Genomic DNA, 13,940 nt, shown 5'->3' on the forward strand with positions numbered 1-13,940 from the left:
CTACAAGGAAATGTTAAGACTATTTTTTTAGTAGTAGTAAGAAAATGTCTACCAGAGACAGCATGTTATCTGGGGATAATTCATTACACCTTTAACTCCGGATTCATCTTGTCTACTCATAATACATTAGCTCTTCGTGATCAGCTCTTACACTGCACAGCCTTCATTTTTAAATATATAAATACATCATTAATTACTTATGAATCAATAGCTACACAACTGAGAATGCTAAACATTCTGCATCCTGATACTGTTCAAAGCATTCCATCATACCAAACAGGCTACATAATATCCAATACTCCACTACTAATATTTTTCCAGTCTATGATTAGAACTTTTCCAGTAAATGTTTACAAATAAGCTTATACGTGTAAGTAACTAATTATGAAATATGCAGTGCTACCATATCATCGAGCTGAGTAAATCATGGATGAATTAAAGAATGCCTAGATTCTTTCAGGGTAGAGAAAAAAAAACTTTCTTATTCTTTTGACTTTGAAATTTTTAAATCTATATATAAGACAGGACTTTGCAAAGCTCAGGAAAAATGAGTATTACTGAAAAACTCTGTTTGATGACTGGCATTGTAGAAGTGTTGGTTAAGCCACTGATCATAATACTGGGATCCCCAAGAGAAAGCCTGCTCAAGTTCTGGCTGCTCTGCCTCCAGTTCAGCTTCCTGCTAATGCGCCTAGGAAGGCAGCCACTGACGGACCAAGCACATGGGCTCACAGGAGCCAAGTGACAGACCAGGAAGGAGATGTCTGACTGATGGCTTCTGTCCTATCCAGACCTAGCTGTCGTGACCATCAGGAGAATGAATCAACAGGTCCAAGAGTGCTCCAGTTCTGCGTTTTTCCCTCTCTCTGTCTTTCAAATAAATAAATATTTTTTAAAAATAAAAAGACAAAACTATGCAATCTTTTTAAAAATCTGGTGTCAAAATAAACGTACCTTTTTTTTTAATAAGATTTGTTTGTTTATTGGAAAGTAAGATATACAAAGAGAAGGAGAGACAGAGAGGAAAATCTTCTGTCTGTAGATTCACTCCCCAAGTGACTGCAATGCCTGAAGAAGAGCCAATCTGAAGCCAGGAGCCCAGAGGCTCTTCCAGGTCTCCCTCGCAGGGGCAGGATCCAAAGACTTTGGTCAGTCTTTGATTTTTTCCCAAGTCAAAAGCAGAGAGCTGGATGGGAAGTGGGGCTGCCAGGATTAGAACTAGTACACATATGGGATCCTGGCACGTGCAAGGTGAGGACTCTAGCCACTAGGCTATCACGCTGGACCCTAAACTTATCTTTTAATTCTATTTTTTAAAACATTTTCTGAAGTGTCCATGTGTCTTACTTAAGTCTTCACACACTTTTAGAAGCAAAGGACACACTATAAGCCACTAAGTATAGTTTCTTATAATCTGGAAAACCCTAACAATAAGTGAGCAAAATTCTCAGTTTATAACAAAATGATACTATATTGTTTATAAATTCATACATGTAAATCAACTTTAAAATAAAAGAAAAGGAAATCTGAAATCCTCTTTTCATATCAACCACACACTAAACAAAATCCATAATGGGGGAAAAAAGCTAAAAGCCAACCAGAAATGATACTTCATATGTGGTCTATGCATGTATCTTTCTCTAGTTTTTATATCTGTTTTCACAGTTCCATGAAATTTTATGTCTGTAGGCAAAATAAAACATTTTTTGATGAAAATTTTCAAAACCAGATATCTCCGATAGGAATGACTCAAGCATCCAGTTTATATTACACCACAAAAAAAAGCTATCTGTATACCCCCAAAATTCTACAGTTCTGAAATGTTCACAAAAATAAAAATTCAGTCCCTTTATGCCTAAAATCATTTATTTGACTTAATCCTGACAATTCAATTATTTCTTAGCAGAAAGAGAAATACCTGACATACTATAAAATGTATACTAACCATCAGCTATGTGAAAACAGAGAGTACATTGTTAGCTTGATTTAGAACATGAAGACTTGTGCAAAACAAGACCAGGATTCTAATCACTTACCTTAGCAGCAGTTCTCTTTATAGGTGTGTGTTGAAATATCTTCATCTTGAGATGGACAGATGGTTTCATTCACAGCAGGGACCTTTCCAACTTGCCCATATAATTCTTTTGATAAGCTGCTAGGAGATCAGGGTGACCTAGCCTTGCCCTGTAGCTTCCCTCTTAGACGGATAGTCTAGGTCTAGGAGCTGACTGAGAGTAGAAAAAACAACATTCCCCTTCAATACACTGATGAAGTGGGGGCTGACAATTTGCACACCTAGTTTATCACGTGCCACAGGACACCGTCACGGAAATCTTTTACTCCAAAACAATAAATAAACTTCAAGGACATGGGAAGAGTCCTACCTTGTTCTCACAACTCATCCAAAACAACCTGCCAAATGAATCAGAAAAGCTTCTTTTTTAAAAAACATTTTGTCAAAATACGCATTAAGTTTTAAAAGCCATTTCCAGTTTGTTAAAACATGGCAAAACTTCAGAACTTCCCGGGGGGGGGGGGGACATAAGGGTAATGTTATAACTCTTGATCTCCAAACACACATATACCATGCAAATACTCTTACAAATAGGCTATTGAATAAAAACTTCATTTTTTTTTTTACCCTTTCAAGTGCTTTTTCTTCCAAATGCATTAAAAAAATCTCAAACCAAGCATTCTTTAGACTATTTGTTGAGGGTAAATACAGTCACTTGTTCATTGAAAACAGCATCAGAGAAAACTAGAGCAACATAAACATCCTCCAGTCACTTAACAGGGAACATGCTAAGGAAGCTACATAAAAGCAAGCCTTCATGCTTCAGCAATGTTTTCTTCTCCTAAAAACGTATTGAACCCCATTGGATTATTTTCCATTCTATTTCCTTATTTAGATGAGTTTCTCTCTTGGTATTGATATAAAAATGCTTACACCTTAGAACTGTTTTCAGTTATTTCTAAATATTAGTATCATTAAGTGGCCAAATAATTGAGAACTATCTAAAATAATGCTTAATACAGAATGACCGTGTAACAAAACTTAGTACATCTTAATTCCCTTAAAGATGAGATAAGACTACCATAGGGAGGAAAAACTGACAGAATATATAAGTACTTATCTTTTCAAATGCAAAACACAAATGAAAATGGAACTTAAAATTTAAAATAACAAGATACCATCATGCATCAAATAGATCTTCTAAAATGCAAAAAGACTATTCTAACTTTACAAGGAAAACTTGAAACTTCAAGTGAACCTGAATATATTCCCTCGCCCACGCAATACTACCCCTAATCAAAAAAAAAAAAAAGCATGCTTTCAGTAAGTTTTGTTAGCGAAGAGTAGGTATGCTTTTTAATGTAAATATTACAGTGCATCTAAGCACACCAGTACGATTCCTTAAGTTGGATCTGAAGAAAATGAATGATGAACGTAAAAATGTTGCTTCAATATTCATATCAGGGGGCTAATGTGCTGGGCTGCAATTCCTGGGTTTGGAGTGGGAAGAAACACTGGAATAAAGCGCTGTTCATATTATCAGAGCAAGCAAGCACCAAGATGACTTGGCGGCTCAGGTTACAGCCGCTCTTTCACTCTCCCCATCTGTTAATTAGGAACACCAGCACTGTCTCCAGAAACTAAGATAAAAGAAAATATTTAGAAAGACTGATGATATGTACTGAGTAGACACTGCATATTAGGCACTACTTAATCATCTCATTACTGTTCTCATTACTTTTATTATTAGTTATTTTATGGAAAACTATTATAGAAGTAGTGATACTCCATTCATATAGAATAAAATTTCCCAATTTATAATTCTACTGCATTTATTTGCCTACTGCCTACTGGTACTGAAGCATGTCCCAAAACACAGCTGTTTTTCCTTTGAAGGGAAGAAGATACAAGACCGAAGGACCTACTGCTGCCTTACAAGGACACGCTGCTCTTCAAGGCACGCATTCATGGCATCCCAATCACCATGTATACGTATAAAATAAACACGCACAGCTCTAAATACATGTTATGCTAACAGATCATTTGCAAAGTAGTTACAAAGTTCATAATTTAGGCTCCTTTACCTAACATAGTCTTCCAAGTAACTATGGTTAAGATTTATACTGACTATATAGGTACAGATATTGATCATTTAACTTCCCTAAACCTTCTCATCTTACAGGAGTAAGACATGCTTTAAACTATAGGCAAATCCATCAAAAAATATGGATTTAAAAAAAAAAATAAATGATAAGCAAATGCGAGACCCAGATTTATCTAGATCAGAGTGATGATGGATTTTTATTTTTAAAAGTGATATTTCAGGGCCTGGCACCATGGCCTAGCGGCTTAAGTCCTCGCCTTGAACGTGCTGGGGTCCCATATGGGCACTGGTTCTAATCCTGGCAGCCCCACTTCCCATCCAGCTCCCTGCTTGTGGCCTGGGAAATCAGTCAAGGACAGCCCAAAGCCTTGGGACCCTGTATCCATGTGGGAGACCCGGAAGAGCTCTGGGATCCTGATTTGGATCGGCACAGCACCGGCCGTTGTGGTCACTTGGGGAGTGAATCATCGGACGGAAGATCTTCATCTGTCTCTCCTCCTCTCTAAATATCTGACTTTCCAATAAAAATAAAATAAAATCTTTTTTAAAAAAAGTGATATTTCAGAGAGTGTATATGTAGACATAAGACTGCTTATAATGTGTCCTTGTAAGTCAAGCATTACTGAAACATTTCCACGTCTATTTCTGTTCACAGCATCTGAGACTGATTTTGCTACTACACAGGTAGAATACAATGGTTTCAAGAAAGATCACTTAGCCCAGGAACTCTAAATAATTTGTTATTTGACTCTTTGCTGAAAAAGCAAGCCAATATTTTAGAAGACCTTTGAAATCATCAGTTTTACAAGAGAATTTCAGTACATTTAGGTGTACCATAGATACCCAAGAAATGCAACCAAAGAACTCTCCCTTCCTTCCCATCTCCATTTATAGCAAATTCAGAATAGCTTCTGTAAATTATTTCATTAGCTGATACAGTGCTAAAACACAGAAACCTTAAAACTACAAACATTACAAGGTAATAATAATAACTGTTTCTGAAGGAATACTATTTACAGGACACAGGAACCAAACATAACACACATACAAAAATGTGTGTTCTTTAAAAAGGTCATTTCATTTCACACCACATATTTTAATGCTGGTTAGTTCACAGACTGTAGCCCACCTACCAATGACTATATTTGGGAATTCACTATGATTCACATACAATTACCTAAGAAGATGTTAAAATTGTGGTTCAATTCATAAGTGACATAAGACTTTTGGGAGGATTGAGGAAAAAGATTCAAAGGAACAAATAGGATTGGGAGATGAGATGTTTTAGCTATCAAGAAGACTCTAGTAAGAAACACAAACATCAAATAATTTTTTTACTTTGTGTTTTGCCAATTAAATTATCTTTCTGATTCATTTACAACATAGAGACATTTACAAATGGAATTTTAAAACTATTTCACACATATTATTTTTACTTTTTGAAGTTTGAAATAAGGAGAAATGCTATTCCAAATTTCAAGAAAAACTGGAAAGAAATTTTCATGAAGGAAAAATATGATCTTGAAATTGTTTCAACCAAAGCAAGTAATGTAACAGAAACAACAAAAGCAGCTCATTGAATCAGGTAAAACTACTAAATTTCCAACCACTCTTTTACAAAAAAATGAAGTATTTTCCTTGTATCTACTGCTCTTTGAAAATAAACTATTTCTATAATCCAAAACACCCAGGAGTAATACTTCAAAATACTGCTTTTAAAAGTGAGGACAATAGTTTCCATAGCTGTCTTCTTCAGTGTAGTTTATTAATGTGAGAATCCATCTCAAACTATTGGTAAAGCTCAATGAATATAACAAAAATAACAAGAACATTAAACATTACAAAAACATTTAGATCAGTTTTATAACTGTAACTTATGACTCATCATTTTATGAATAACAAGCTTGTATAAAGCCGTAATTATAACATAAAATTCAAGAAATACAACCAAAGGAAGTCTGATTTTATAATTACATAAAGATAATTATAGAAAATTTTTTTAAAAACTGAGATACTCTCTCCCTTCAGTCTGGCATGTCAGTTCCAATAACTAAAATTGAATTATCTGTCCTCATGCATTAACAGATGGAATGTATTTACAACTAATTCATAACAGACCTTAAACAGGTGCTCTTACTAGTATTACTGGTCCTCATGCACATTAAGCTTCAACATCAAAACAGACAGTCCTCACTTAAGATGGTTCAAACTTAGATTTTCTAATACTACAACAGTGAGAAAGTTGTATGCTATAACAAATTTAATATCTGAATCTCAGTCTGCTAGGCTAGCAGTGTATAGTATGATTGACGCTCTTAAGAGGCTGGGCAGCAGCAGGGCAGTAGCCATGGTGCATAGGCAGCTGGGTGATCACACTGGGGAAACAAATGGCATTTTCTAGTGCGCTTGGGTGCTAGGATAGGAATTCAGTAGGCTAGGTGTATTCAATGCATTTTTTCCTCAACAGTATCAACTTATGGTGAGTTTATCAGGTGATACAACCTCACTGATTAATTCAAAGAACATCTATACTTACTAAAATTTCAAGAAACACAATAAATTTCATAGCTCTGATATTTTAATAATTAAAAAAATCATGTCCACATCTTAAGCAATCACCATGATGTTAACCTTACGAAACAATAAAGATCTTAAAATAGAACCTCAACTTCCTACCAAATGTATCTTGGGCTGGAAACTTATTTCTGTCAAATGTTTTTCATAGAAATAGAGTATGAATCAACACAGAAAACAATAAAAAAATGATTCACAATGTGAACTAAGCATTGATTATAAAGACAAGCATACAAGGATGGTGATGAACAAATTGATGCAGAAAATTCAATTAACCTGCACACATGCACTAATCACAGAACAGCTCTAAGCATTTCCCAGCTCCCAACGAGGTTTCTATGAACCCCATTACTTACACCACCTTGCCCTCCTCTCCACACTGAGGGCTTTGCTACAGCATGTCAGCTCTCCATTCTTTAACCAATCAAGTGCAACTGGCAATGGCAAGGGGGAATGGTAGTCTTTCTGGCTTCCCTCCTGGCACTGAATTCCAAGCCTGTTCTCTCCAGAGAGGGGCCTTCAGTTTGGGCCCAAATTTTCCAAGCTTTTCACCTGGACAGTTATGGTCAGGGCTTGAAGATGGCTGAGGTCACACTTCAAAAATGCCTAGCTGGAACTCTGAGTGTGTCCCAAGTTTGTGTTCTGTAGCCCTTTTATGACATTTTCTTTTTAAAAGGAGATGTTATACAAGAGAAGTGAGACAAACTACAGTAGGGACTCAGGCATGAAAACCCTTAGGGTTATCAGCACAGAAGTTGAGTGAGATTACACAGCAAGCACTTTGGTCGCCAGTACAAGGTCCAAACCTTTGTGGTACTTTCTCTAACAAGAAAGTGTACTGAGTTCTAGGCAACCGCTTGCTTAAAAAACTCTTAACTGTGTTCCAATTTCAAGATAACCTTGTACTTCTACATTTAGGTCTTCTGAAGGAATTACAAAGAAACAGAGTATTTTAAAATATTTGTATACTAACAGATCCCGTCCTTAAGGTTATAAATAGAGGGAATAGGTTTATTAATTTACTATCCATAGTTCCAAAAGAATTACAATCATCTTTATATCTCAAAAAATAATATATGTGTATAAAGTATCATGAAACATTAACAGAGTGACAGCAGTGTAAAAACTACTACAGGTCATTGATAATTAACTGTTGAATTGTACAGGATAAAAACTATAGCAGAAAATAATTGAATTTTTTCTCCCATTGATTTTATAATACGCTGATTTGTTGGGTAGTATTCAACTGAGCAATTTGAGATTAATCATAAGCTAGCACGTTCAAGAACAGACATGTTATGCATATCTACTTACTAAATGCTTTCAAATGGAAACTGCAGATAGGAATACTTACTTATCAAAGCTATCACTGTTTTTGATGAAGCTCTCCAGTTTTTCCTTGGCATACTCCACCACATCTGAATGAAGCTCAATCCCATGATTTACTCCAAAAGGACCTGCAATCGTAGCAGCATTTTCATGAGAACATCAATAATATGATCTTCACACAGAGTATTTTTTTTTTATTTCTGCTCACTTATCTATCACAGGAGCATTTAAATTAAGAGGGCTTGCTTTTGACAAATACCTACTAGCCACAGATTTAAAAATTAAATAGATACTTCCATTTCTAATATAAGGGAAAAATATACACACATGCACACACAAAGCTACTTGAGTTTATAAGCAAAAAATTGTGACAGTACATAGGTTGAACTCAACTACAGTTTTCTCCAGGGAACTGTTTTATCCAGTAGGGTGTGACTGCTAATATATATATATATTTAAATATGAAATGAAATCAAAGAATAAGTTTTTTTATTTTTCTCAATTGTCATTTGCCAAAGTTCAATAATTGCGAGATCCCTGAAGCCACAGATATGAGTTATATATCTCCAGCATCCCCATCCCTAACCAGTAACTGTGAAATTCCTAGAGAGCCAAGATCACACCCTATGCCTCTGGGACTTGCCAGCGTCCAGAACATGGCCATCAGTCACTGGCTCTGCGATTAAGTCTGGAGCTTCACCATTCTTCACATTTCCCACTGGTGCTTTTTACATGCAACTAGAGACCCAGAAAAGGGGGAACAAGAGAGAAGTTTCTCAACTCCCACTCTTGTACTTTTCCCCACCCTGTTATCCAGTGCAACGAGAATATAAAAACTAAGGCTACTACTGCCTCGTCCATGACCTACACAAAAATAACGTACCATCTTTAGGTTAAGCTAGCTCCTTTCCAACTGCTGAAATTGAGCTAACTAGGTTTTCCTTATGACATCTCAAGTTGGAGGTTAGTATCCCAGGAAAAGTGGAGTGTGTGCATGTGCGCCTGCGTGCGCTTCTTCCCAATGTCATTAAAAAAATGCAGTGTTTATTGGAGCTGTTTCTACCAACCACGAGGTACCCTAACAACAACCACCACCAAAAAATGAGTGTCATAAATCACCATCTCTGAAGGTACAAAGGGCACAGGAAAATGTTTGTGGTTTGAAAGTACATATGAAATTTTAACCAAAATATACAGATAACGATCTTTAAACCAAAATAAGATAAGTATATATTCCTATCTTATTATGCAGGATGAGTATTTATTTTTCAAGTCTGATTCTATTTGAAACTATATATTCGGATCGGGAGATTCATTTAAAGTTACTTGATTAAACCACAATCAATAGAATTAACTAACTTTGTAATGTTTTCACTTCTTAAAAACAAATTCCACTGATGAATAAAACTTTAAATGCATCTCCTCTTGCTTCTGGTACTCACAAACTGTTAATCTAAACACTCAGTCCCAAATCACTTATGACTTCTTATCACTCCTTATTACTATACATAAACAAAGTAAAATGAAAATGTCATTTAAAATTGTCAAAAAATAAACTTAGGACACATGGTAACATAACTCTTTAATACAGTATTGAACCTGAATATTTTAAGAGCTTGGATTTCCACAGTAGTAAACACAAAACTCTTGGAATAACCAAATAAAGTTTGTTAAAAAAAATTCCAACTGAATTACAGTAATTTAGCATTAAGTACACAATAAGAGACCAGTCTATGAAATGAATTCTATCTCTCTTCGGGCCTTTGAAGGTTATCCCCTGAATACAAACCTATCAGACAAAATTTTACATTCCCATTACCCATTAATGATCCAGTTATACTAATTAATCATTTTTACAAAAAATGAAAACTAGGATTGCACAGAGATCAGTGAAGGTCAATAATGACAGAGTTCTGGCGTAAGACCAAATACTAATGGTACCAAACATAGAAATCAAGGCTTCTATTCCACATTTCAAACTTCCTTAAAAGAAGCCTGCACTTTCAAAGTTCTAAATCAAGAGGTACGTGCTTCTCTGTCCTTACTTATAGATGACACAGGTCTCTTTTCTTTTTCCTCCTTTTTTGCTTATTTTCCAAAGGTAAATGGGCAAATTCTGGAAATAAGGTTCAGAGCTTAAGAAAACTGCTTAAGGTTTCTTCACAGAACTTCGTTTCTTAAACGACCCTAACATAGATAACTAAATAATGAAAAATAACTGCAGTAACATATAAAAGATCTGTTTCATAAAACAAATATGCATGTACACTACATGTTAATCTACTAATAATACCACTTATGATTTTTAGATGGATTTGTTTAGTTTTAAAATAATACAAAGGCATACTTTTATCATTACTTATTCATCTGAAGAGTCATAACACTGAAACATTAAAAAGAAAAACATTAACAAAAGGCAAAATTTAAATGGCAATGTAACTAATATTTATTTAGGATATAAAACTAGAACAATATCAACCATATGAATAAAATGTGGTTCAAGGCATATTATTACAACTCGTGTGATATTTGTATTAAACAGAATAAAGAAGAGTTAACCTGAAAAGATACACATAATGGCTTCTGAGGAAGGGAATCTAAAGTATTTTAATCATATACATGTATAATTCATTCAATCAAAAAACAATGGATCAGCGTAAGCGATGAAAAATGAGCATAAATGTGCAGATAAATAAAACAAATAACTAACAGAACATGTGTCTCTAAGAGAAAGTATAGGTTATCAATAGGGAAAAAAGATCAAGCTATTGTCAAAAGCTGAGGTTTCCAAACCAAATGAAGTACATATCTGACTTTCACATTCAATGGATTCCAGCATTATTTTAAATTCACCAATATGAAAAAAGATTTTTCCATTAAACAAGGACTTGCTGTTTATAACATGTTTTAAAAAAGAAAATACTCATAATTGACAACCACCATAAATATTTAAAGAGAAAGCAGAAAGATACAGAAATCAAAGTTCATTAAAAAAAAACACTGTTATTGGAAGTATCTATGTATACTGTGTATTAGAAATAATTTTTAAAGTTGAAAAAAACTGTTTAGAGTAATAGCAAATATAATAAAATTCCACTATAATAAAAGCTAGAGATCTTCTTTCAAAATTGGATCTAATCTAGGCAATTTGTCATCCAATTTGTCTATAACCAGAGCTTATACATAAACCATCAATAATTATTAGGTTTCAGCATCAAGTGTCTACGGAATACCTATATTTCTTATTGACATCTATGTTGGCTTCTTGTAAAGTTCCACAGTTTCAAAGTCTGGTGTTGAAGGAGTGGAGATCACCCGGAGGTGAGCTTCAACTTAAGTTTCAACTAAGTTCACTGTGTCACTAGCACACTGGGTAAGGTTGAGTTCCAGAACACAACTACAGGCAAAAACTACTTCAAAAAAAAAAAAAAAAAAAAAAACTAGAGCAGCTCTAGAGATGAAATCATTCAAGATCCCTCTATGGTTAAGGACTTTGCCAACGTGAAACAGTACAATGTGGTAAGAAAATAAATTTAAGGTCAGATGTCTGGGCTTCCACTCCCAGTTCATCCTACCAAGCGCTTTGTAATCTGAGACCAGAGACCATTCTTACTGTATAAAATGTGTCCCTGTGGAAAATTACATAAATCATGGGCAAGTTATGTGCCTGACACACGGCAAAATCCAAGATGATTAACAAGACAGTGATACATATTGTAATATGCCTTCAAAATTGGCTATAAAAGCAATCTTGGGGCCTAGTACAACAGCTTAGTGGCTAAAGTCCTCTCCTTGAATTCATCAGGATCCCATATGGATGCCAGTTTGAATTCCAGCTGCTCCACTTCCCTTCCAGCTCCCTGCTTCTGGCGTGGGAAAACAGTGGAGGACAGCCCAAACCCTTAGGATCCTGCACCCAATGCAGCCACTTGGGGAGTGAATCAGCAGATGGAAGATCTTTCTGTCTCTCCTTCTCTCTGTAAATCTAACTTTCCAATAAAAATTTAAAAATAGATCTTGAAAAAAAACTTGGAGTCTTAAAATTAAATTATATTTGACTTTCCAGGTGTGGCCCAGGAGCTCAGGTAACACTAACATGTTGCTGGGATTCAGCAGGACTGGCCAAATTGCTAATTGTTATGAAACTCAATCAAAAATATTTTGAAAATCTGCTTTAGTGGCCAGCAACCTGGCATAAGAAACTAAAATTGTGCCTATGTCAGCATCCCATATGTGTGCCAGTTCTAGTTCCAGCTGTTCCATTTTCACTCCAGGCCCCTGCTTATGGCGTAGAGGGTCAGCGGAGGTGGCTTAAGTCCTTGGGTCCCTGCACCCAAGTAGAAGACCTGCAGTAAGCTTCTGACTTGAGATCAGCTAAGCTCTGGTCATTGGGACCACTTGGGGAGTGAACCAGCAAATAGAATCAATCAATCAAGCATGCTCTCTTTCTCTTTTTCTCTCTTCTCTGTAAATCTGCCTTTCCAATCGAAATAAATTATTTTTAAAAGTAACTTTGAATTATTCGACTCTATTTTCACTGGTAAGGGAATACCAACAGCTAATACATATGAATATGGTGGCTATGCTAAGTATCTACCACAAGAGGGAGTCGGTGAATCAGTTATTTAGTTCCATGAAATTACAGTAAGAGGCATGCAAAAATATCTTTCAGTAAGCTACATTTTGTTATTAATTCTAGCTTTGTAAGATAAGGCATCTGTGGGAAAATCTGCAAGTAACAGTTGAAGGACAACAAAAGGTAAAATGTACACAGGAATAGCTTTTACTTTTTCTCTGAATACAGTATAATGTGGACAAACAGTCCAAAGGTACATAAAGCAAGAAAGCAAAAGGAATCAGCAGTTACATAACCATTAACCTGATATTAACAGAACTCTCTCAAAAGAACAGTCACTTGTTAAAATGCTATTATCACAACGAAAACGTTATATTCAAGAAATTATCAAAATTTTTTCTGAGTCATGCCACAGGATTTCCATTCTGAAATCAACAAGATCAATCACTTCTGCTTCCTGTGCAGCCTTAGGAAAGGAATACAACAATACTCATGAAACAAGTGCTAGGATTTACAAAAATAAACTGCACTTCCCAGGACTCTCTCCCTACAGGTATGTAAAGGCTGCACTCTTACTACACATGAGTCTCAGAAATACGTTTACATAAGACTGTAAAGCTTTGGTTCTAACAATGACAAAGAACGGACTCTTGGCTAAGTAAATTATGCTTAAATGTTCAAATATCAAGAACAGATGGAACACTCAGTTCATTATTATGTATCCATCTCATGGGCTGCTAATCTTCGTGTCTAATATGTTCAGAGCAACTTGTGACTTGAAAAAAATCCCTTTTATAATGTTCTAGCATACCTCTTTAGTACACTGGAATGTTACAATAGAGACTTTCTATCAAAGTAAATTCAATAAACTGAAACAAATGTATTTAACTATAATGTCATATTGAATAGTTTAAAAAGCTAATATAAAGTTTCAGATCTTGATCCAAATTTCATTTTGAGACGATAATTTTCCCTGGAGGCTATTTTCATCAGCTTTTTCATCCCAGTGCAAGTTTTATGCTAAGTACCCAAAGACAGACAGGCCAGCATAATGTTTATTTTATTCACTCAACTAAATGAGGAGCAGCAGTTACAGCTACAACATGATTCTTTTAGTTCAGAAACATGATGCACAATTCCAAGGGTAGAGGATTAGTTGGATACACTAATACTGTGTATACCCAGGAGCTGACAGAGGGTCTTAAGGTAGCTATGGTCTCAAACTTAGAAGGGTTACAACCAGGAAGTAAGGCAAATGATATGTACAAAACAGACATCCTTACATCTTGATTTTAAAATACAATACATTAGCAAAAACAAAAGCACATGATTGGATCTATTTT

At 35.3% G+C, this 13,940-nt stretch overlaps 1 protein-coding gene across 5 annotated transcripts in view; it reads right to left on the bottom strand.

Annotated features, from left to right (window-relative positions):
• PCMTD1 (protein-L-isoaspartate (D-aspartate) O-methyltransferase domain containing 1) overlaps positions 1 to 13,940 on the bottom strand; it is a 63,476-nt gene that overhangs the window by 13,594 nt on the left and 35,942 nt on the right. For 4 of the 5 annotated variants that reach the window (XM_058668624.1, XM_004580602.4, XM_058668623.1 and 1 more), the window contains one exon: positions 8,047 to 8,149. Coding sequence is in view for 2 of the 5 variants with exons in the window: in XM_004580602.4 (XP_004580659.1) it covers positions 8,047 to 8,149 (103 nt within the window). In the remaining 3 variants the exon portion in view is untranslated. Of the gene's footprint in view, positions 1 to 2,036; positions 2,229 to 8,046; positions 8,150 to 13,940 lie in introns of all 5 variants that reach the window. The other variant, XM_012925626.2, reaches the window with a different exon arrangement.

The sequence above is a fragment of the Ochotona princeps genome, chromosome 9 (genome assembly GCF_030435755.1).
Source record: "Ochotona princeps isolate mOchPri1 chromosome 9, mOchPri1.hap1, whole genome shotgun sequence".
In the NCBI taxonomy this organism is placed as follows: Eukaryota; Metazoa; Chordata; class Mammalia; order Lagomorpha; family Ochotonidae; genus Ochotona; species Ochotona princeps.